The sequence below is a fragment of the Sciurus carolinensis genome, chromosome 7 (genome assembly GCF_902686445.1).
Source record: "Sciurus carolinensis chromosome 7, mSciCar1.2, whole genome shotgun sequence".
NCBI lineage: Eukaryota > Metazoa > Chordata > Mammalia > Rodentia > Sciuridae > Sciurus > Sciurus carolinensis.
Window position 1 is genome coordinate 78,239,878 of NC_062219.1, and position 26,095 is coordinate 78,265,972.

General features: G+C 35.3%; 1 protein-coding gene across 2 annotated transcripts in view; it reads left to right on the top strand.

Moving 5' to 3' along the window:
• Me1 (malic enzyme 1) overlaps window positions 1-26,095 on the top strand; it is a 196,757-nt gene that overhangs the window by 147,590 nt on the left and 23,072 nt on the right. For both annotated transcript variants that reach the window (XR_007109440.1, XM_047558063.1), the window contains exons 7-9: window positions 4,583-4,692; window positions 15,075-15,172; window positions 16,768-16,881. Coding sequence is in view for 1 of the 2 variants with exons in the window: in XM_047558063.1 (XP_047414019.1) it covers window positions 4,583-4,692; window positions 15,075-15,172; window positions 16,768-16,881 (322 nt within the window). In the remaining variant the exon portion in view is untranslated. The remainder of the gene's footprint in view (window positions 1-4,582; window positions 4,693-15,074; window positions 15,173-16,767; window positions 16,882-26,095) is intronic.

Below are 26,095 nucleotides of genomic sequence, written 5' to 3' on the forward strand. Positions count from 1 at the left end.
GTGTCAGTAGCACCTAGAACAATTTTGAACCCATAGTAGTTGCTCAGTATATTATTTGACTAATGAATAAATAAGAAAGGGAGGATAAGGGTTTGGGTTTTTTTTTTTTTTTTTAAGAATAACAGGAGATAAAACTAAATGAAATCTTATTACCTAGGACTTCCTTTAAAATAACATGATTAAATTTTTCTAGTGTATAAACTGATTTTGGTAGGGAAGAAAACATTTGATTGCTGAATCCATAAAAACAGTTAAAATTGATGAGGGAGAAGTGAGTACAGGGAGAACAAAATGGATAACCATAATTGTATCTTTATGATGCCTGTCACAGAGAAAAATAGGAAGTGTCAATAAAAAAGGATAGAAGGGATGGTAGGAAAAGTGAAAGGAATGTCTACATTTTACAAAATAACATAGATGTGAAGTAGTAGAAATTAGAGACATATTGCGGAAAATTGACCAAAAAATGAACAATCTGTTCTTAACTCTTGCCTACTAGAAATAAGTGATTTTGAAAGGTTCTTGGCCAGAGAAAACTTGAATCAACATCATATTACTTATACTAGCCTTCAGTACTATTCATAATCTGAAATTCAGCAACCAATATTAGTCTTTTGAAATTCTTTGAAATGATGTTATCAGTGTCCCCCATTACAAACTTTGAGACCTCTATGTCTTATTCCCTCACTCTATTTGAATCCTACCAAGGACCTAACTTAAACCCCAGTTAATTAATGTTGCCTTTCCTAAACCCTTCAGTGATCTCTTTGTGTGCCACTAGTTTTTCTTTCATTTAGTTCATTTCTTTGTGGCGCTGGAGATTGAATCCAGAGCCTTGCACATGCTAGGGAAGTACTCTGTCACTGAGCTGCATCCCCCACCCCACTGATTTTGCTTTTCATCTGAACCTCCTGAAGATTTCTTTGCTCACACCCTTTTTATTCTCAGTGAGACTGTTACCCAGTGAGCAATTCAAGGGTAAGATCCATGTTTCCTATTTGCTGCTCAATTCACTGAGCACCTTCAAGCCTCAGTGCATTATTAAAAATGTGTCAGTTGGAATTATCTCTGAGGAATTCATCAGAGTTGAAGTGGTGTGGATCTTGAATGCTGCATGGTTCATATATATAACAAATCCTAAGAAATTATTTTACTATCTCAGAAAAAATCAAAGTTTGGCTCTAGAATGTTCCCCAAAGGTTCAGACATTAAAAGACTTTGGTGTGCAGCTGGTGGCACTACTGGAAGGTGGTAGAAACTTTAGAAGGTGGGGTCTAGTTGGAGGAAGTAAGTCCCTGGGGACTTGCCCTTGAACGGCATATTTTGTCCTTGGCCTTTTCCCCACCCCACCTCTACTGTCTCTCTCTCCTTTCCTCTCACTCCTCTCTGTCTGTCTATTCTTTCTGGCTGCCATAAGGTAAGCAGCTCTACTCTGCCACATGCTTCTCACTGTGATGTCCTGCCTCACCATGTGCCCATAGTGATGGGGCCAACTTAAACCATAGACTTAAACCTCTGAAACCATGAGCCAAAATAAATCTTTCCCTCTTTAACTTGTTGAAGCAATCGAAAGCCAACAAAATACAGCTTGGTCACAGTAAATTCTTGATAGTTTATAATCAAAAAAAGATTAATATTTTTCACATTATTTGTCCATATACTTTCAATAAAAATGTACCTGGTATGTTGAATGCATATAAATGGTGTCTTATAAATTTTGTGATAAAATTGTAACTCCCTTATTTTATCAATGGGATCTTTTTGGTTGTAAATGTACTGTTCATTTATTAACTTGATCACTGTGTTGGCTGAAGCCAGGTGTCTGTGGGTTAGTTCACAGCTCCCTTTTAGCAGTGTGAACTCACACCATGCTGAGTAGTTAATAGTACTGAGCTCTGATTTTTTTACCTGTAAAATTGATAAATAACATTGCTTTTCTCACAGGATTATTGAGAGAATTAAATGAGATAACCCCTATAAAATGTGGAGCACACTGTCTGGCACTTAGTGAGTAAAAGATACAGTGATTAGTCAATATTATAATAAGTTTTTTTTTTTTGTCAGATTTAACAGTGCCATAAAGAGCAAAATCTCTGAAGTTTTTACATGTTAATTTTATGGGTGGTATTTTAGTTACCTTTAAAACCATTCACACCCACTATTTTATGTGATATTTTGATCATAAAATAATAGGTTCTTTTCATAGTTATGTAGAACTGAATTGGCTAACTTTTGAGAGTTCCACTACTTATAATTTCGTAGTGACAAGGCTGCTTCAAACTGGAACAAAATATCCCTTACGTGGCTTTCTTTTATTGCATAATGCGAGTTGCTTGTATCACAAGATGAATTCAGAGTTAAATCAAGTTAACTACCAGGTAGAGAAAAGTCATGGAATTAAAACTGATATGTAGTGTCCTCTAGGGGGTAATTCTTAAAAAACTTTTTAAATGATAAGGTATCCTGTGCCCATTCTACTACCTATGTCTATTCCCAGATTTCACTTAGGAAACATTACAAATTTATAGCCTGACCACATTGTGTCTTAAACACTGAAGGCAAACCATATTGTGGGGATCTCATCTTAACCACACAGAAATTGTAACAAGCCCCAAACCACCAAAACCAAGTAAGTAGTAGATCCGGGAATAGAATTGAAAAGGCTCTGATTCCTCCTCATACTCTGAGACCACAAGGTTCTGCTCCTTCAGAACATAATGACAGATCATCTAATGCTGCCAGACCACCAGAATATGACACATCAGGAGGAAGCCATATGAGGGCACTTTCCAATGACATACAATTTTTGCTTTCTGAAGACTTGCTTAGCAACCGGAGAATTGGGAAGGAAGGAGCCATTGTACACATCAAATAACTATTGGCTGATATTTGTATTTGGGGTACTTAGTTACTACCACAAGGTTCATTTTTCAGTTAACATTATTTTTTAAAGTGATAATTTGTAAGTATAGAATTGCTTTTATAAATTATAATGTTTTTGTAATTTGTAATGAATGGCATTATGTGTATGACTAGAAAATTATTTTATTTCTTTCAGGAATGGACCTCAGTCCCCCATTTTATTTTAAAACTTTTTCTCCTCTGCCTTTAGTTGATTTCCAGAGCATTGAAGTGATTGTTTTAAAAGGTTTTCTCCTTGTTTGGAGAATGAATTTGCTAGCCTTATTCCTCTGTCAGGCTAGAAAGTAGCTTTATCTGTCATTTACTATTTCATGTGACTAAGAATTGCTTGAATTTATCTATATTTAAAAATTTTATTATGTCATAGATCCTTTTTACTGGAATTGTTTTCTGTCATTCTGAAATACACCATTTTGGAATTAAAACTTTTGGTTTTTATTTATCTAAAGTTGTCTTTGTTTAAACTTACTCTTGAGGAACAACTTTGTTAGACGTACTATACTACCTGGGGTGACAGTTATTTTCTGTTAGGCTTTTGAGGGTATTATTTCACTGTTTATGGCTTCTTTTGTTGCAGTTAGATAATTTAAAATAACCCTTGTGATTCAAGAGTACTTATGTGCCATGGTATTGAACCCCCTATATTTATCTGTGGAAAAGAAAGATAGATAACCATAGCTTTGGTTCTCTCATGGTTAAAAGAGTTGGTTTTAAAATCAGGGAGTCCTAGTTGGGCTCAGTGGTATACACTTATAACCCGGCTGCCCAGGAGACTGAGGCAGAGAATCTCAAGTTCAAGACCAGCCTGGTCAACTCATACCCTGTCTCAAAATAAATAAAAAGGGTTGGGTTGAAGTTTAGTGGTAGAGTACCTTGGGCTTAATCCCCAGTACGCAAAAATTAATTTATTAACTAATTAATTAAGATCAGGGAGTCCTGAGAACCTTGGTGGAAGAAATGGACCAATGGAGAAGGAAGAAATTGAAGTTTTGGAGTGGAGGAGGAAGTGGGCCAGGAGAGTTCAGGGAGATAACTGGTGCACTTTTAAGATAACTGTCTTTGATGTCTAGAAGTAAAGCTAGACTGAATTAGGAAGAGTGCAAGGATCAGAATTATCTGACCTCTTTTTACTACACCCTTACATTACATTAGAGCCATATAGATTTAAACTTTTTTTAAACAATTTTTTCTTTTGTTCCCTCAACTTTCAACCCAGTTCTTTTGTTTCTGGTCTTCTTCAACTCGTAAAATTCTACATGTCTATTTTTAAAATCATAACTATTAATTAAAAGTTGAATTATTATGTGGTTTGTGACCCCCAGCTAGAAGTGTTGCCTGTCTCTTGAAGACTCATAATTTCTTGTTTATACACTTCTACATTATTTTTAATTGGAAGATTTTTGCTTCTACTAAATTTGAATTCCTTGAGGATAAGGACCATATTTTGGACCCAATCGTATTTTTGTATTATTTCAATTCACAGTGCCAACACGATGACTTCTGTGGTAAGCATGCAGTAAATATTTGCTAAGTACATATTGTCTGACACATTTATACTAAGTCTTTAAAAATATTTTGTTTTTTCTGTGAGCTAATTTTGAGGATTTATTTTTAAATGTTATTTCATTAATCTCTTCTAAAATGACTTTTTATTTCATAGATATGGCATGAATTGCCTTATTCAATTTGAAGATTTTGCCAACGTGAATGCATTTCGTCTCCTGAACAAATATCGAAACCAATATTGCACATTTAATGATGATATTCAAGGTAATAAAATTTTCACCTTGTATGGACCAAGAATAATGTCTGAAATTAGTTCATAATTTTTAATGGTTCAAATTCAATAAATATGTACTAAGTACCTATTAAAAACTGGGAGTTATGCTTAATAATTTCATATATAACTTCTCATTTAATTTCAAATATTTGAGAAACATACTCTGTGACTCTAGAAAGTATTAGATCCGTGAACTAGAGAATGAATTCTCAGAAATCTTATAAAATCCCTGGTGATTATCACTGAACAAAGGAAATGTATGAAATATATTATTCATTAAGAATGAAATGTATGTACTTCTTTCTTCAGCTTTCTTTTCTGTCAGTCACAATTTCTAAGCTTCACCCCAGTAAGTGCTCTCTTTATATACAGTGTGCCACATTTTATTGTTTGTCTTTGTAGATGCTTGGTTGCCTGCCCTGAACTATGCTACTTTTGTTTTTCTACTTGTCTTTATTTAAACTCTTTCTAGTACACACAATCCCCCCACCCCCACATCCAGTGCTTTACCATAAAGTATTGTGTGGATCCTGTTCCTTTAGAGGGGAAAAATATAGACAGAGTTCCTAAGGAAAAATCATTAGTTGTAGCAACTTGAAATAAGATCACAAATTGCTTCCATTTCACTAATTCTAGTGAATCCTTTTCCAGTGTTTATCTTTCTTGAAACCTCAGTAGCATTCAGCATTGTTGATTTATCCTCTTGCTCTTGGCTTCTATGTCACAGTATTATGAATTTTCCCGCCTCATTGGCTATTTGCCTTCCCCCTCCTTTTTGTAGGTTCATCCTTTTATGTCTAGCTAATAAATGAGAGAATACTTCAATGCTCAGTCCCAGGACCTCCTTTTTAAATTTTTGTTATATCTTCTTAGGTATATATTCCAAGTTCACACATCTAATGAGCAGATTTATTTCTCCAGCCCATACTTCTTTGAATTTCAGGCTGTATGCCCATCTCTTTATTTAACATCTCCTCTTGGATATCCCAGTTATTTTATATTCAGCATAGCCAAAATCAAAATCTTATTTCCTCACCAAACCTAAGCTTATTCCAGTATTCTCAGGGAATTTCTGATATTTCTCTTTTTCATCCTTCCCCACTAAACATAGCCTATCACTAAATCTTGATTTCCTATCATAAAAATGTCTCTTCTATAGATTTTTCTCCACTATCCTAGTATAAGTTACCATTATTTTTCCTAAGCAACTGGTACTCTCTAAGAAACCTATTCACATTCTCTCTTACTTCCCCATTTTGTGTTCTGCATAGGGTCTCTACCGTTTACCAAATATAGATCTAAGTGCTAAGGATTTAGTGAGAAACAAAGACAAATTTCTCTTTGCTATAGAAATCTTGCCATATCATTCCTTCCTTAAAATAAAGTTTTCCCCTTGTACTTAGAATAAAAATTAAAATCTTGAATTTGGCTCAGAATTCATTGAGCCCTGTCTTTCTCTCTAGTCTCATTATTTTTGCCATTTTAGCTATAACATCCTTTCTCCGATCTTGCAGTGACCTGGTTTTTTTCCTTTTATGTATATTTTTTCGATTACAGTTTCTATCCAAATGTTGATTTCTCTTCATGGAATACTCTCCCCACCCGCCATGTCCCATCTCTATCATGATGTGCCTCATGAAGACCTTCTGAATCCTGTGTCTAGGTCTAATCCACCTTATAGGTTCTGATGCACACATTAATTTTCCTTTTGTGTAGCTTTATATATTTATGTAAGTTTTTTTTTTTTTTAAACTATATTCCCCTCCCAACAAAGTTTTTAACTGGGCAAGGGTAAGGGACATGACTGTTTTACTCATCACTGCGTCCTTTGTGATTAACACAGCGCCTAGCCCAGAATGAATAAATATAGTGCATCTGAAGTAGCATTTGGAAAAAGCCCACTGCCTGTTTTTGTAGATTGTATTGTAGCACAGCCATGCCATTTGTTTATGTGCTGTGTATGGCTGTTTTCTTGCTGCAACAGCAGAACTAAGTCTGGGATAGATGCTGTCTGGTGCACAAACCCTGAAATATTTATAAGAAGAGTTTGCCAACCTTTGGTCTAAATGACTGAATTTGAGGGAGTTAGAAAGAATTGAGCTATGGCATTAGATTAGCTAGGGTAGGTTTGTATTTTGGAAAGATTACTCACATTGTCTTCAGTGTAGAGAACAAGATTGAATGGGAATAAATTTGAAGGCTACTGCCTTGATCCACTTTTTTTGTTCTAAGACAGTGCCAGTAAATTTAAAGTTAACAGGTGATTGGTTGTGATTGTGAAGGTGGGGAAAGAACCATGTATGGAGTATGATTTTCTGCCTTGAAAAACTCTAAGAATGGCAGGACAATAACAGGGAAAATTAGTGACATTATTACAGGTAGGGGTTAAAAGCACAAATTTAAGAGTCAGACTGATTTGCTTTGCCCCTTACTAGCTATGAACTCTTATTGATTTATGTAACCTTTCTATGAATTTTCTTACCTATGGCAGAAAGTTATAAAACATCTTTTTTTTAAGAGTTGGAATTTTGAGACTTAAAAAAGAATATCTGAAAGAACTACTGTAGGAGAGAACTAAAGAACCAATTAATTATGAAACACAATAGGATTCAGTAAATGATTATTCAGGATCTGTTTGAAATTGAATATAACAAATGTATCATATCAGCAGGTTGAGTGACTTGAGTTCAGAAGTTTAGGAATGGGCAAGACCAACATGGAGAGTTGAGTTTATCTACATTAGACATAGAATGCACAATGGGATAAGAGCTAAAAGTAAGTGACGTCTGTGACACCAAGCTGGAAAGGGAAGAAAGTGAAGATAACAAGGACGTTAGATAGGGCAGAGGCCTAGACATTCCCATCAAGTCAGAGTCAGGTATAATTGTTACGGGCAGAGGCCTGTCACAAAACTCAGGCTGTTGTGGAGACCCTGTCTTCCAATCCTGGTTCTTGCAATCATGCTAGAAAGATTTCAGACATGTAGCTCAGAGTAGCAGGCATGATTGTATTAGAGAAAATAGGGTAAAGGGGAAAGGGAGAGTCGGTCCTCTCAGAAATGAGAGGGATGGTGTACATCTCCCACCCTTCCTGTTTATTGGGGGTCCCAGGGAAATTTCCAGGGAGTTCTGCTAGCTCTTGACTTTTTACTGATAGCAGGGTGACATCAGACTGTCAAGTCCCTACTGTGTATGGCAAGTGTATGACAACTGTAGGTCACTTTGGCCCATCCTGATCAGTTCTAATTGGGACCTGTTCTTACAGATTTTATGGCAAGAGGGAATTATTTTTATGTCCCTGAATTCTGGGATCTGTGTAAGGGTCACAAAAGTCTCCCCCTTCAGGGTAACTTGTGTTCTTTTGATTGGCATTTTGGGACTGCATTTCTCCTGCAGATAATAGGAATGTAATATATCCTGTCAACTTAAGCCAGGCAGGGCTACAGGTAAATTGCTTAAAAAAAAAAAAAAAAAAAAAAAACAGAAAGAAAGAAAGAAAAGAAAGCATGTGGGGGTCAGCACAGTGGACCCCGTTTATAGAATTATTCCCTTAACCCCATGTTCCTACCACTCACATCTGTCTGTTCCCTATCATAATGACAGTAACTGAATAAAATAATTGAAAACAGGAGACTGTAGACCATGAGTGAGATATTCTAATGTTAACACTTTCAAGAAGAATTAGTTCTGAGTGATGGCAAGCACCAGAATGACGTTTAGGAGGAAGATAGCCAAAGTGCACTGAAGATGAATGTTACTGGAAGTGGCAAAGAATAGTTTAAATGTAAAATGGGAGTGACAGTGTTCTCTCATGGAATTTATTGAGCACAAAATAATTATTTGTGAAAATGCCCTATCGACTGAAATATACTTTATAAGTATAATTTTTAAAATTTACCTTAAGTTTTTTAGTATGACATAGCTATTTAAATTTAAGATGTTTAAAAATCATTTGTTTCATTTTACCTTCTGAGGCACACTAAGGTATTTGCCAAATCTTTCCTCAAATTCTTTGTGATGTTAATTATATTGTGTACATTAGTGCACACTTTCATGCTAAAGATACTTAAGCTATTTAAATGTTGCTTTATTAATTTTTTTAATATTCATTCATGAGAAGTGAATATTTGAAAGAGTCCAAAAGGCAATAAGCTAGAAGTTTTTAGATATTTAGAATCCTATATGTGAACTATAAAAAGATAGTTAAATTGAGAATACTGTGCATAATGATAGGGCGCTTTTGATGCTACAGCTGAGTTTTGCAGACCAGTGTCTTCAAGTCATTAGCAGTTCATTTTTAGATGGTCTGTAGAAGAGTCACCAGTAAACTACTTAACAGACCTGTTCCTTTCTTTAGTATGTTTTTAATTTTGTGGGTCTCACATAAATGCTCATAGAATTTAAAGATCAATGTTACATAATTTTGAAACATTATGCAGAATTAATGAGAATTAAGAGTTTGGTTAATAGAAAGAATGTTAAATCTGAATCATTAAAAAAAAAGGTGGGGAGCAACTAGGATTTGAGGTGAGAATTTCCATCAGCCAAGGCCAGAAATTTAGAAGTCAATGCCTGGGGCCCATCAGAATTATAGTCTAGAGCACAGGAAATGTGATGCTGGGTCAGGGTCAAGAGAAGGGCATGGAGGAACCCAAAGAATACACAGAAGAATATTCCTCCTGCAGATCACCACTACAGAGGCATTAAAATAGCTAACATTTCACCCCAACTGATCTGGCTTAAACATATCGTTGCTTATTTCCTCATAGAAATTTTAGAGTCTTACTGCCTCAGAAAACAAGAAGTTAGGTTAAAGAAGAAAAAAAGAGCCTATCTCTAACTACAGAAAAGGGTTCTGACTAGGAATGACCAAACCATTTTATGCATTTCACCACACCAAAATTGTGTCCTTATGACACATTTTCTCCATATGTTTCTTTTTTACCTTTTTGGCCTTGTGCTTTTACCATTATGCCCACAGATGTAATATTTTCCCCACTGTGAGCACAGAAATTGAATTTCATTGCCAACAAAAATAATTATATAACCATTACAGCCATATCATGTAAATAAATGTTTTTATACTGATTCTTAGAGTGATTTTTTTCCTTAGTTTTTAAGACAGTTATGTGCTTTAAATATATTATTTCATGAAAATGATTTGATTAAAGAAAAATGTACTTAAAAATCTTTATTAGTGATCTAAAATAATTGTATATTATATAAGTTTTGATTAAAAACCATTTTACCTGCCATTTCCTCCAGGAATTTCCCTTGTGAGTCTCTTAGATCTTTTCTCTTACCCTGCTCAGATTCTAGGGATAGGATTTTTCCAGTCTCTCTAATTTATTAACAGTGTTAGTTTTCTTCTAGTGTTCACTGAGCTAAGAAGAGGATTTGGGGTCTCTGTTGAGTACATAAATTTCTTTCTCTCTCTCTTTTTTCTGTGATACTGGGTATTGAACCCAGGGTCTTACACATGCTAGGCAAGCACTCAACCACTGAACTATGTTCCCAGCCCCGTAAATTTCTTTTGATCTTGTTTTCAGTGTGGCACTCTTGCCTCCAATTATGCTTGGTGTCTTACATTCCAGAGACCCTTCAGAATGTGAACCTGGAGTATTTTTCCAGACTTTCAGACTAGAGCAGGGTCAACCATCTGCCAGAAGCAGAGGGAAGCAGATCTGGATTTGAACTGCTTCTCAGTCAATTTTTTGTTTGTTTGTTTTTTGTTTGGTACTGGGGATTGAACCCAGGGGTCTTACCACTGAGCCACATTCCTAGTTGTCTTTTTTTTTTTGAGACAGGATCTTGTTAAATTGTTGAGGCTGACCTTGAAACCTTGAACTTCTTGTGATCCTCCTGCCTCAGCCTCCTGAATTGCTGGGATTACAGGCGTGCACCACTGTGCCTGGCTTCTCAGCAGATTTTTAAAAAAATATTTGATAATGCTTGCTTCAAGCCCTTTTTTTTTAATTAAGTATTTTTCTAAAGATTTATTTATTTATTTTTATGTGGTGCTAAGGATCGAACCCAGTGTTTCACATGTGCTAGGCAAGAGCCACAACCTCAGCCCATCAGCAGATCTTTTTTTTGACAAGCTTTGGGTGCCTCCTAAAACTGGGCTTTTTGAGAATTTTTCTTTATCAATCTGTTCATTTCTGAACCATTCCTACTGCTTGCCAACAACTTGGCTTTCTCAAGTTGACCAAGTCAGTTGCCATTTACCCATTTAAAAGCCTTCTAACATCTAAAATTTTATTGTAGTACTCTTCTCCTCTTCTCCAGTTTAAAAAAAAAAATCTGTTTTCTATTGTTTAGTAGATTTCATTGAGGAGAAGGAATACTAAGTTTTATATTCATTCTCCTGTTTTTAGCAGGGAGTTATTCCTGCCTCCATGTCTTGTACCTGCCCTTCCTGCTTAGTATGTCCTCCCTTCTGAGGTCCTTGACCTCAGTGAATACCTCAGTTCTGTGCTCAGGTGGTGTGTGTTCTACATGCCTTCAACTCAGTTTTGGTAAATTCACCCCTGTTCCTCCTCCTGCTAGTTCTTATCATCTGGCTTATTTATTTAATATCACTTGAAGATTATGATTCTCTGATTACATATTGGTCTCACTCATTTTTTATCATCATTTTTTAAAATTGGTACATTATGATTATACATAATAGTGGAGTTTGTTCTCACTAATTTTGTATAGTAATTCTGTTTAACAAATTATTGTGTTAGGAGAGGTCATTCTTAAGATAAGACTGATATCAACAACCATAGCACAAACATAGGACAACTGGTAACTTCTGTTTATGTTGAAGACACATTATGCACAAATACAAATGTAGGTTGGCTATCCCTTATCCAAAATGTTTGGGAATAGATGTTTCTAGATTGTTATATGTATTTGCATATACATAATGAAGTCTCTTGAGGATAAGATCAAGTCTAAACATGAAATTTATTTGTTTCATATATATCTTATATACATAGCTTACAGATAATTTGATTAAATATTTTTAAAATGTCTGCATTTTCATTACAGCTCATCACATAAAGTCAGATATAGAACTTTCTGTTTGTGATGTCATATCATTGCTCAAAAAAATTTCAGGCTTTAGAGCATTCTGGGCTTTTGATTTTTGGGTTAGGGATGTTCAACCTGTAAAAGTTTCTAAAATTTTAAGAAATATTCAGTCTATTTATTATCATGTTAACAATGTTATGTATTAAGTCCTCTTTAAAGCTCATGGTCCAAAGATAAGCCCTACATCTGTCTGATTTACTAAAATTTTACTTTTTAACCTGAAAACAAAAACTGTTTTATAATAATATATAATAAAATCAGTTTTATGAAATTTAAGTTTTTCACATTTGTTCTCTTCTCTACAGTGTAATTTAAATCAGGGAAATACCAGGCCATCCATGTACAAGAATTACAAACAAGTTAAATTTTTAAATTTTGGGTAGTGTTAGTAGTAAGTATATTTCTGACTTTATTAATTCTGTGAAAAGTAGATTGGGACTTTTATTATATCCTCAGGAAATACTCTGAAATATATATTTAAATATAAGTTACCCATATCCAGTATAGATGGAGTTCACTTACTTTGCCATATTTGGGGTAATATGTCTGAATTTTTTTAATACGTCTGAATTTAAAGCATTTTGAGTTTTAATACAGAGTGGTGTGGCATAATCATATAAAGATAAGTCACCACATTTATAGTTAGACTGTTTTTAAATATTTTGTCTCTATCTCGGTGTAAATGCTCAGTTCTATATAAAATCAGAATAATAATGCAAATACAGTCATTGCTGATAAAACTTCAACTTTTACTCTTCAACTGGTTAAATTTTGTGGTGTTGGTAGAATCTGTAGAAATCTTGAAATTATACAATCTTAGAGTTGGAAAGGATTTAGAGTTCCTGACATCTGAACTTCTGACCAGTTTACTTTGAAAGAACCCAAGATATAGATAGCTTGTGATTCTGTTAGTAGATGCTTACTTACCTCATAACTGAATGTCTATACCTCTCTAATGTCAATTCTCTTTCACTGTTTAACAACTCTAATGAATATATCTTGGTATATAGAACTGACATCACTCTGATTCTGTCATGGTATGTTCCTTACATGGATCAGCCATATTTTTTTTTCTAATGTTTGTTTTATTTTATTTTATTTTTTTACATTTCTTTTTTATTTATTTATTTTTAATTTTTACAGACTGCATTTTGATTCATTGTACACAGATGGGGTACAATACAACTTTTCTTTTCTGTGGTTGTACACCATGTAGATTCACACCATTCCTGTAATCATACATATACATAGGATAAAGATGTCTGTCTCATTCCACCATCTTTCATACCCCTCCCTCTCCCTCCCCTTTCTCATTTCCCTCTATGTAATCCAAAGTTCCTCCAGTCTTCTCTTACCCCTCCCACCCCCATGTGTCATATCCACTTATCAGAGAAAACATTCAACCTTTGGTTTTTTGGGGGTTGACTTATTTTACTTAGCACGACACTCTCCAATTCCATCTATTTATCTGTAAATGCCATAATTTTAGTCTTCTTTATGGCTCAGTAATATTCCATTGTGTACATATGCCACAGTTTCTTTATCCATTCATCTATTGAAGGGCATCTAGATTGGATCCACAATCCAGCTATTGTGAATTGAGCTGCTATAAAGATTGATGTGGCTGCATTTCTGTAGTATGCTGATTTTAAGTCCTTTGGGTATAGACTGAGGAGTGGGATAGCTGGGTCAAATGGTGGTCCCATTTCAGTTTCTGAGGAATCTTCATACTGCTTTCCAGAGTGGTTGCACCAATTTGCAACTCCACCAGCAATGTACAAGTGTGCCTTTTCCCCCACATCTATGCCAACACTTAGTATTACTTGTGTTCTTGATAAGGTTCAGCCATATTTTTGCACAGACTTCCATTTTAAATAATGTATAGAAGACTGACTTTTTATAATCTATGACTTATCATAATTTATAATATTGAAGTGATGACTCAAAATTTTAAGCAATTTATTTTTGTATTCCACCTTATGTTCCTAAATAAAACACACACAAGAAACATATAGGGACTGGGGTTGTAGCTCAGTGATACAGCGCTTGCCTAGCATGTGTGAGGCACTGGGTTCGATCCTTAGCACTGAATAAAAATAAATAAAATAAAGATATTGTGTCCATGTAAAATTTAAAATATATTTAATAAAGAAATATCTAGACCTTCAATAATTATTATTTATTGTGATAGTTATTTATTACTACCTAATTATTCAAGAAGGAAACAAATAAAAAATGGAAAAGAATAAATACACTGGTGGTGACAGGTTGACTGTCTTTGGTATTTGGCATAAATAATACTTTATCATTGTGTCATTCATTAAACCTATTCTGATCTAGGTTTTATCTAAATAAGGGTATTTAAAGTTTAGCTAGGCTTTACTACTCAGCCAAGTGATCTAGGAAATATAAGTGGAATGATACTTTAGAGAGGTAAAATGTAGATACAGCTGGAAGGTAATGCAAAAAACTGCAGGGTTTTATTTCAGGAGTAAGCCATAAAGATGTCGAGCTTTATATTTATGTTCAAAGCAAGAGAAATGCTCTGTAATCTGTGAAAGTTTACATGGTGAAGTAATATAATTAGAACTAATATAGTTTCTATACCTGTGTGGTGTGATGAGAAAAACACAATTTTTATCCCAGGTAAACTTTACAATAATTTTATATAGCACCTGTGGGATCTACCAGTGATTATCTAGGTAGAAAACCATTAAAGAATGCCATAAAATCAGATTTTAATTGCCATTAACTGTTACCTTTTCAAATTGAAAAACAAAACATTAAGTTCTAAATAGATCAAAAACATTATTACTATCAGTACCTTAATTATAAACAAGCATTTATTACGTGCCTCCTTTGTATAAAGATTAGTTATTACTGATTTCAATTTAGGTGGAAGAATCTATTAGCACTTACTATTTTTTGTCTTATACAGTAAAACTTTTTTATAGATGAGGGTACTGATATAAAGTTATTTCTCTAAATTCTTTCAGCTAGTAAGCAGGGTGAGCTGAAATCCACATAAGAATCCAAAACCCATGCTCTTATTCATTGCATCATCATCAAAATAAGTCAAAAATTTTGGGAAAGTTTTCAAGCAGAGTAGTTAGCTACTATCTTAAAATATTTGTTAGTAGCCTGAGAATTTCACTTCATATGCAAGCATGGAATCTCAGGTTCCTTTTCTGTGCCAACTAAACTGATGTGATGATTTCAAGATGTGAATAAAGTCTTAGAGTTTGGCAGGATCTATGTGAGGATTACTCAAGGATATTTATTACTTATTTCAGGAACAGCATCTGTTGCAGTTGCAGGTCTCCTTGCAGCTCTTCGAATAACCAAGAACAAACTCTCTGATCAAACAATACTATTCCAAGGAGCTGGAGAGGTACCTGCCTTGCATAATACTCATGTATAATTAGTTTTAACTACTCCTTAAATTTCAAAATATTCTTCCATGTTTTCAGTATAACTATTGGCCTTTTTGAAGATTCTCAAATTAAGTATTGTGTCATTAATTTTTCATAGGAGAGTTTAGTTAGAGGTATAAAAATATTTTCTATAGTTTTAAGTTTGCAAAATTGTCAGATGTCATAGGTTTTCATTATGCATATTTATGGTGTCATGGAGGAAAAATAAGCTTCCAATGTGTAATTACATATTTAAGTATTCGAGCTAGAATATCTGATGCTGAATTTTAGTATCCTCCAGTGTCATATTTAGAAGTTTTCTTTCTTTAACTCACAATTCAATATGCACATATATATGTTTTTGAGAAAAAAGTTAACATTGGAACGATATTGCGGCAAGACCAAATTATACTGTTTTCTGTTAACAACATGCATAATTTAATCATTTGAAAGAAAACTAGACTCCAGTAATGATAATTCACCCACCAAATAAAAATTAGAATGTTAGTTTTCCTGTGGGAAAACTGTCAGAAATCTCTCTAGAAGTAGTCTCTCTAAAATTAATAAAATGGGGAAATATTTTGTCTGTATATGTGTGTGTTTGTATACATATATATATATATATATATAATTTTGTAAAGAAACTAAATTTTTAAATTTAATATGATTATAAACAAAACACTATCACACTGGTGGAAATTTATGCATATTATATTAGTTTTCATTTTGCTTGTTATTTTGCTTCAAACAAAATACGTGAACTGGAACTTAAAAGACAAGACGTAAGTATTCAGAATATAAATCACAAATTCACTTTCAAATTGAAATAAAAATCAAGCCTAAGTAACAGCATTAACATTTGAATTCTTTGTTTTGTGGATTATTACATGCTGTGTTTAATTTTGGTAAACTTCTTTGAATTTGGAAAGATTTTGATGAATGGCACAGACCAGTTATTGATACTCAGCAGAAAAGAAGTATTCATGGTTGTATAATTCAAAACCTGTTTGTTTCTGAATAGATATTGAGATTTCATAAAATTTACCAAGTACCAAGGAAGTTGATTTCTTTAATCTCACAGGAAATTTGACAGCACTTACTTTGACCAAATAGAATAAATAAAAACGGGGGAACATATATTTTTGGTCTGTTTCATTCTTTAACCTAATTTGTCAAGGTCCCATTCCAATGACTAGTCTTCCTTCTTCAAATTCAATTAAAGGAGCTTGAGCCTAACAGTAAACAGTACAGTCCAATGAGCAAGTTTCACCAGCTCATTAAATTCAGTGTTTTCCCATTGGAAAAAAACCTTGCTTCTATTAATAGGATTATAAATACTGACAATCAAGTATGTCACTGGTTTATGTGTGGTTAAATAGCAGACCACATAATAGTGGTGCTATTGTAGCAAAAGTGAGTAATTGGGTTCAACCCAAATGTGACAAAAGCACTTTGCTCAGAGCATTTTATACTTCCTTATTAACAAAGACAAAATCAGGTGAACTGTCAACCCTTGATAACATATCATATGGAACAGCTTTTGAAATTTTTATTTTCATAACCTCTTTTTCAGGCTGCCTTAGGGATTGCACATCTGATTGTTATGGCCATGGAGAAAGAAGGCTTACCAAAAGAGAAAGCCATCAAAAAGATATGGTTGGTAGACTCTAAAGGATTGATAGTTAAGGTACGAATTTGTCATTTTTTTAACCATAAAAATCAATATACTATTCTGGGTAACCTTCTCAAAGACTACTTTCATTTCCATCACCCCCCTTTACACTGTGTAATAAGTTTAACCTTTTGACATGAATGGTCATGCCATATAGATACACTGATACTCTTCTGAATGAAACAGAAAGCTTTGCCTCAGGAATAGATTCCATTTGTGAATGAGTATATACTTTTCACAACTGGATGGATTGTCAGTCTGTTTGAATTAGTTGAGTTTTCAAATGAGGCAGTTTGATACTGATTAAACTCCTAACATAGCATCCTTTGTTAAGAGCTGTCGACTTTGCACACAAGCTAGAAAGGAAGGAGGTAAAAATTGAAATAACTGCACTTCACCTGCTACTTTGTCCCCTTTTCTGATGGTGTGAAAGGGAATTCCTGAGAGAAAAACTTTCATAGCCAAGCTGTTTGCAAGTTAACTTACCTATACCTCAGTTCCCCCAACTTTAGTAGAGATAATAGTACCTAGTTCACAGGGTTATTGTGAGAATTAGCTAAGACTAGGTATGTGACTAGATGGTTATGTGGAAATGAGGCATTGTTATTACTTATACCACCTGTACATTTCAATCACTCTTCTAAACTTTTTATCAAGAAAAAATACATATAAATCCCTTTTCTATGTGAAGATAAATTTTAAGGATTAAGGAGTAATAATGCCTTCTGTAATTTAATATAGATTTAAATGGAAATGTGTTGAAACTTACTGGAAAACTGTTTTATATATGTCCAGAACCTTTAAAAATTTATGCTTCTGAGCCATTTGTTTCCATTGTAAGAATGAATCCCTGTAGAGATAGAAATGTATTCAGTATTGGATATATGATGATTTTATCACAGCATTATTTATAATAGTGATTTTTTTAAATTATTAATATTTTTTTATTATTGTATACAAATGGGATACATGTTGTTTCTCTATTTGTACATGGAGTCAGGGCATTCCATTTGTGTAATCATAAATTTACATAGGGCAATGATGTTTGATTCATTATTTTTTTCCCTTCCCCCACCCCTCCCACCCCTCTTTTCCCTCTATATAGTCCTTCTTTCCTTCATTCTTACCACCCTCCTTATACCTAACCCTAAACCTAACCCTAACCCTAACACTAACCCCTCCCACCCCCCATTTTATGTCCTCATCCGCTTATCAGCGAGATCATTTGTCCTTTAGTTTTTTGAGATTGGCTTATCTCACTTAGCATGATATTCTCCAGTTTCATCCATTTGCCACAAATGCCATAATTTTATCATTCTTCATTGCGGAGTAATATTCCATTGTATATATATGCCACAGTTTCTTTATCCATTCATCAACTGAAGGGCATCTAGGTTGGTTCCACAATCTGGCTATGGTGAATTGAGCAGCAATGAACATTGATGTGGCTGTATCTCTGTAGTATGCTGATTTTAAGTCCTTTGGGTATAGGCCAAGGAGTGGGATAGCTGGGTCAAATGGTGGTTCCATTCCAAGCTTTCTGAGGAATCTCCACACTGCTTTCCAGAGTGGCTGCACTAATTTGCAACCCCACCAGCAATGTATGAGTGTTCCTTTTTCCCTACATCCTCGCCAACACCTATTGTTGCTTGTGTTCTTGATAATCGCCATTCTAATTGGGGTGAGATGAAATCTTAGGGTAGTTTTGATTTGCATTTTTCTTATTACTAGAGATGTTGAACATTTTTTCATGTATCTGTTGATTGCTTGTAGATCTTCTTCTGTGAAGTGTCTGTTCATTTCCTTAGCCCATTTGTTGATTGGATTATTTGTATTCTTGGTGTAGAGTTTTTTGAGTTCTTTATAGATTCTGGAAATTAGCGCTCTATCTGAAGTATGAGTGGCAAAGATATTCTCCCACTCTGTAGGCTCTCTCTTCACATTACTGAGAGTTTCCTTTGCTGAGAAAAAGCTTTTTAGTTTGAATCTATCCCAGTTGTTGATTCTTGCTTTTATTTCTTGTGCTATGGGAGTCCTGTTAAGGAAGTCTGATCCTAAGCCAACAAGTTGAAGGATTGGACCTACTTTTTCTTCTATAAGATGCAGGGTCTCTGGTCTGATTCCGAGGTCCTTGATCCATTTTGAGTTGAGTTTTGTGCAGGGTGAGAGATAGGGGTTTAATTTCATTCTGTTGCATATGGTTTTCCAATTTTCTCAGCACCATTTGTTGAAGAGACTATTTTTTCTCCATTGCATAATTTTAGGCCCTTTTTCTAGTATGAGAAAATTGTATTTATTTGGGTTTGTGTCCATGTCCTCTATTCTGTACCATTGATCTGCCTGTCTATTTTGGTACCAATACCATGCTGTTTTTGTTACTATTGCTTTGTAGTAGAGTTGAAGATCTGGTATTGCGATACCCCCTGCTTCGCTCTTTCTACTGAGGATTGCTTTAGCTATTCTGGGTTTTTTATTCTTCCAGATGAATTTCATAATTGCTTGCTCTATTTCTGCAAGGTACATCATTGGGATTTTAATTGGAATTGCATTGAATCTGTATAGCACTTTTGGTAGTATGGCCATTTTGACAATATTAATTCTTCCTATCCAAGAACATGGGAGATCTTTCCATCTTCTAAGGTTTTCTTTAATTTCTTTCTTTAGTGTTCTGTAGATCTCATTGTAGGGGTCTTTCACCTCTTTTGTGAGATTGATTCCCAAGTATTTTATTTTTTTTGATGCTATTGTGAATGGGGTAGTTTTCCTAACTTCTCTTTCTGAAGATTCATCACTTATGTATAAAAATGCATTGGGTTTATGAGCATTGATCTTGTAACCTGCTACTTTACTGAATTCACTTATGAGTTCTAAAAGTTTTCTGGTGGAATTTCCAGGTTCCTCTAAATATATAATCATGTCATCAGCGAACAGGGATAGATTGAGTTCTTCTTTTCCTATTCGTATCACTTTAATTTCTTTAGTTTGTCTACTTGCTCTGGCTAGAGTCTCAAGGACAATGTTGAATAGAAGTGGTGAAAGAGGGCATCCTGCCTTGTTCCAGTTTTTAGGGGGAATGCTTTCAGTTTTTCACCATTTAGAATGATATTGGCCATGGGCTTAGCGTAAATGGCCTTTATAATGTTAAGGAATATTCCCACTACCCCAATTTTTTCTTGTGTTTTGAGCATGAAGGGATGCTATATTTTATCGAATGCTTTTTCTGCATCTATTGAAATAATCATGTGATTCTTAACTTTAAGTCTGTTGATATGGTGAATGACATTTATTGATTTCCAGATGTTGAACCAACCTTGCATCCCTGGGATAAAACCCACTTGATGGTGGTGCACTATGTTTCTCTTATATTTTTGAATGTGATTTGCTAAAATTTTGTTGAGAATTTTTGTGTTGATGTTCATTAAGGATATTGGTCTGAAATTTTCTTTCCTTGTTGTGTCTCTGTCTGGTTTAGGTATCAGGGTGATATTGGCTTCATAGAATGAGTTTGGGAGGGTTCCCTCCTCTTCTATTTCATGGAATACTTTGAGGAGTATTGGAGTGAGCTCTTCTTTAAAGGTTTTGTAGAACTCGGCTGAGAACCCATCTGGTCCTGGACTTTTCTTTGTTGGTAGGCTTTTGATCACCTCTTCTATTTCATTGCTTGAAATTGATTTATTTAAGTTGTGTATGTCCTCCTCGTTCAGTTTAGGTAATTCATATGTCTCTAGAAACTTGTTGATGTCTTTGTTGGAGTATAGATTTTCAAAATAGGTTCTAATTATGTTTTGTATTTCACTCGTGTCTGTTGTGATATATTTCCTTGTTCATTCCGAATTTTAGTAATTTGAGTTTTCTCCCTCTTTCTCTTTGTTAGTGTGGCTAAGTGATTTTCAATTTTGTATATTTTTTCAAAGAACCAACTATTTATTTTGTTAATTTTTCTGATTGTTTCTTTTGTTTCAATTTCATTGACTTCAGCTCTGATTTTAACTATTTCCTGTCTTCTACTACTTTTGGTATTGGTCTGCTCTTCTTTTTCTAGTGCTTTGAGCTGTAGTGTCAAGTTGTTTATTTGTTGATTTCTACTTCTTTTGTTGAATGCACCCTATGAAATAAATCTTCCTCTAAGTACTGCTTTCATAGTGCCCCAGAGATTTTGATATGATGTGTCTTTGTTCTCGTTTACTTCTAAGAATTTTTTAATTTCCCTCCTGATGTCTTCTGTTATCCATTCATCATATAATAGTGTATTATTTAATCTCCAGGTATTGGAGAAGTTTCTGTTTTTTATTTTGTCATTTATTTCTAATTTCAATCCATTATGATCTGATAGAGTACAAGGTAGTATCTCTGTCTTCTTGTATTTGCTAACAGTAGCTTTGTGGCATAAAATATGGTCTATTTTTGAGAAGGATCCATGTGGTGCTGAGAAGAAAGTGTATTCATTCTTTGTTGGATGGTATATTCTATATATGTTGGTTAAGTCTAAATTGTTGATTGTGTTATTGAGATCTATGGTTTCTTTATTCAGTTTTTGTTTGGAAGATCTATCCAGTGGTGAGAGAGGTGTGTTAAAATTGCCTAGTATTATTGTGTTGTAGTCTATTTGATTCCTAAAATTGAGAGGGATTTGTTTGACGTACATGGATGAGCCAATGTTCGGGGCATAGATATTTATGATTGTTATGTCTTGGTGATTTATGCTTCCCTTAAGCAGTATGTAATGTCCTTCTTTATCCCTTCTGACTAGTTTTGGCTTGAAGTCCACATTATCTGAAATGAGGATGGATACTCCAGCTTTTTTCCTTTTTTTTTTGTTAGACTAAAGGTGTAACCATAGACCTTTAGTCTATGGTTATCTCTTTCTATGAGATGAGTCTCTTGCAGGCAGCAGATTGTTGGATTTTTCTTTTTAATCCAATCTGCCAGCCTGTGTCTTTTGATTGATGAGTTCAGGCTCTTAACATTCAGGGTTATTATTGTGATATGATTTGTATTCCCAGTCATTTGACTCATTTTTGTTTTTTGATATGATTTGGTTTCTCCTTTATTTGGTTATTCCTTTAGGCTAGTTCTCCTGTTGCTGATTTGCATTGTTGTTTTTCATCTCTTCCTCATGGAATATTTTGCTGTGAATGTTCTGTAATGCTGGCTTTCTTTTTGTAAATTTCTTTAGCTTTTGTTTATCATGGAAGGATTTTATTTCGTCGTCAAATCTGAAAGTAAGTTTTGCTGGTTATAGGATTCTTGGTTGGCATCTGTTTTCTTTCAGGGCTTGGTAAGTGTTGTTCCAGGCCCTTCTAGCTTTTAGGGTCTGGATTGAAAAATCTGCTGATATTCTTATTGGTTTCCCCCTGAATGTAATTTGATTCTTTTCTCTCGCAGCCTTTAAAATTCTGTCTTTATTTTGTATGTTAGTTATTTTCATTATAATGTGCCTTGGTGTGGGTCTGTTGTGATTTTGTATATTTGGAGTCTTATAAGCCTCTTGTACTTGGTTTTCCATTTCATTCTTCAGATTTGGGAAATTTTCTGATATTATTTCATTGAAAAGAGTGTTCATTCCTTTGGTTTGTTTCTCTGTGCCTTTTTCAATCCCAATAATTCTTAAATTTGGCCTTTTCATGATATCCCATAATTCTTGTAGATTCTGTTCATGATTTCTTACCATCTTCTCTGTTTGGCCAACTTTGTTTTCAGAATTAAATATTTTGTCATCAATGTCTGAGGTTCTGTCTTCCAGGTGTTCTATCCTCTTGGTTATGCTTTCTATGGAGTTTTTAACTTGGTTTATTGTTTCCTTCATTTCAAGGATTTCAGTTTGTTTTTCTTCAGTATCTCTAACTCTTTATTGAAATGATCTCTTGCTGCCCATATTTGGTCTTTTAACTGTTGATTTGTGCTATCATTTAATGCCTGCATTTGCTCTTTCATCTCCTCCTTCAATACCTGCATTTGCTCTTTCATCTCCTTGTTTGCTTACCTGATTGTTTTAATTATGTACATTCTGAACTCCCTTTCTGACATTTCTTCTGCTGTGCTGTCATTGGGTTTTATTGACATAGTATCTAGGTTTGTTTGGGACATTTTCTTCCCTTGTTTTCTCATATTGGTCAGATGTCAGTGGGACCCTGAGATATTGCAGATTTCCTCTATTGGCTTATAGTGTCCCTGTAGATTTCCTGTGTATCACCTCCCAGCCTTCAGTAGCCTGAGGTCTTGGAGGAACTTGATAATGCAATGCTTCCGAAGAAAGCTGCCCCTAGCCCCCTACTATTTCCAGGGCTTGGAGCTGGCTCTGTGGGCAAAGGCTCTCACTGGGGGGCCTGCACCACACAGCTGGCCGTGTGGGAGGAGCCCACCGCTGGAGTGTGCAAGGCTACCTGGGGAAGACTCTAGTTGCCCTGCCCTGCTCTGATAAGCCGCCCCTATCTGTGCCTGCCGCCCAGGCCTAGCTTCACCCAGTGGGGGAGACTTACCCCGTGACTCTATTTTAGTCCAAGTCTCTCAATGCCTCCCCTTCTTGAGTCCTGGGTTATGGAGTGACTGGAGATGCAGTCACCCTATAGTCCGCCATCTTGGATCACCCCGTGGAAAGAGCCTGCGGCCGGAGGGGGCAGGGATGCCTGGAGAAGTCTCTGGCTGCCCTGCCCTGATCCCAGAGGCTGCTTGTGGGTCTAAGCTCTCCATTGGCTCAGGGACTTGTGGCTGGCTCTGTGTAGAAAGGCTCTCACTGGGCAGTCTGCTCCGAGAAGCTAGTCTTTAAAGGTGCCTCTCGCCGCAGGGGGCCGGGCTGCTTGGGGAAGTCCCTGGCTGCCCTGTCCTGGTCCCTGAAGCCGCTTGCGGGCCAGAGCACGTCGCGCTGGCTCCGGGACTTGGCACTGGTTCTGATCAGAAAGGCTCTCACTGGGGGGCCTGCTCCGTGAAGTTGGAGAAGCTGGCCGTGTGGGAGGGGCCCAGTGCTGGAGTGCGCAGGGCTGCCTGTGGAAGACTCTAGCTGCCCTGCCCTGCTCCGATAAGCCACCTATATCCAGGCCTGCCACCCAGGCCGAGCTTTACCCAGTGGTCGAGATTCACCCGTGGCTCTATTTTAGTCCGAGTCTCTCAATGCCTCCCCTTCTTAACTCCTGGGTTCTGGAGCGACTGGAGATGCAGTCACCCTCTAGTCTGCCATCTTGGATCGCCCCAATAGTGATTTTTTAAAAAATATTTTTTATTTGCAGTTGTCAACTGTCCTTTATTTTATTTACTTATTTATTATTATGTGGTGCTGATGATTGAACCCAGTGCCTGGCACATGCTAGGTAAGCGCTCTACCACTGAGTTAACAGCCCCAACCCACTAGTGATGTTTTGCCACACATTATTTATAATTGTGATATGTTACACGTACCTAAATATAGTATACTTATGAAATAGCCACATGGGTGAAATATATATATGTGTGTGTGTGTGTGTAAAATTATTTCAAAGATCAACAAATGACCTATTAAAAGATTCATAATATACTGTTAGATGATAAAACCAAAATATATGACTTCTGATTTAAAAGTGTATTTATGGCTAAGAGCTTATAGAAGGGAATATATCAAATACGTATGACTTTAAAACTTACATTATTATCATTATTTTTGTAGGTGTAGTGCTGGGGAGTGAACCCAGAGTCTTGTGCATGCCAGATAAGTGTTCTATCATTTGAGCTGTACCTCAAGTCCTAAAATTTAAATTGTTTTTAGTTCCTTTCTGTATATTCCAAATTATTAGTAACTGCTGTCCTTTTAAGCTATAAAATGTTTTTAATAAATAAGCAACACTAATGAATTTTTCCTTAAAGAAAGAAAAATATACAAAATATTCTATAGCAAATAAGTATGCTTATGTATACTTTATTTATGTTCTTTTTTTGGTTTAAAAATTGCTATTGCTTTGAAGAATGAGCATAACTACAAAAATTTGTACATGCGATCACATGAGATATGTTGTGGTCATGAAATAAAAACATCTACTAAGTGAAATTTTCTACAGTTCAGGCATTGTTTGAGGACACAATAAGGCCCTTAATCTCAGGAAACTCACAGCCTAATGGAAAAAAAACCCATGCCACAAGTTACAGTACTGTATGACAGTGTTGTTACAGATATGTATTCATGGTACCAGGTTGCACAGGGGATGGCGCTCCTTAACGGCATTAAAGAGAAGTGTGGAGATAACTAAGGAAGATCCAGAAATGAGGTGTCTTCTTTTGCTAAGTTGGAATAGAAGAGTTAGGAGTTAATCTGGAGTCTGTATGTCTTAAACGTCGTATATCTGAAACTGGAACAAGGGAACTGTGGTGACTGAGCAGTCTTGAATGAAGCTAACAATAATGTCTTTCACTTTTTTAATATCTGCAAATTCTGACTCAGTGTCTACTACGTACCTGGCAATCAGTAGTTTGTCAAATGAGTTAATTAGTGAGTGAATGGCTTTATAAGTATAAAAACCACCATGTGCAAAAAATAAAAAAAAATTTGGTATAAGAGACATTGAAGGACAGGTTAGAAAGGAAGCAGATGATAAGTGACTTAGGACCTTTTTATCCTGAAGATGAGCCATAAAAGAAATGTGTACAGAGTGTTTGCCTCCTCAGTCACTCTGATGACTTTATGAAGGATAGATTGATATGAGGGAAACTGAAAAGGGGAAACTAGTTACAAAGCTGTCGGAATAATACATATAAAAATTAATTGAGACTTTACATTGGAGCTGAGGAAAATAAGCTAGATTAAGTTGATATTTAGGAAATAGGACTGGCATACTTAGTAATTGCGTAAATATGGGAGGTGGAATAGGATAGATGAAGAAATCTAGCTGGACTCCTTAGCTGTCTAGGTAAATGAAGTAGCCATTATTTTTAGGGGAAAAAAAAGGAATAAAGAATGTACTAGTTCAAGGGAAAAATAATGAGATCATTTTTACAGAAAGCATGTTTAAGGTGCCTGTGGAGAATTAAAATGGACATGTCCCTTTGGCAGTTAAAAGATCCAGGACTGATCTGCAGGGTAAGGATCTGGACTGGAGATAGGAATTGGGGATCCTGAGTGTGTAAATAGTTATAGCCATGGGGGATGGGGGATGTATAAATTGTGTTGTACTTAGGGATGTAAACATTAAAAAATCCAAAGGGAGGAAGTCTGTGACTCTTTTTCTTTTGTGGTTCCTAGTAACATTTTAATGTGAAATTTGTATAA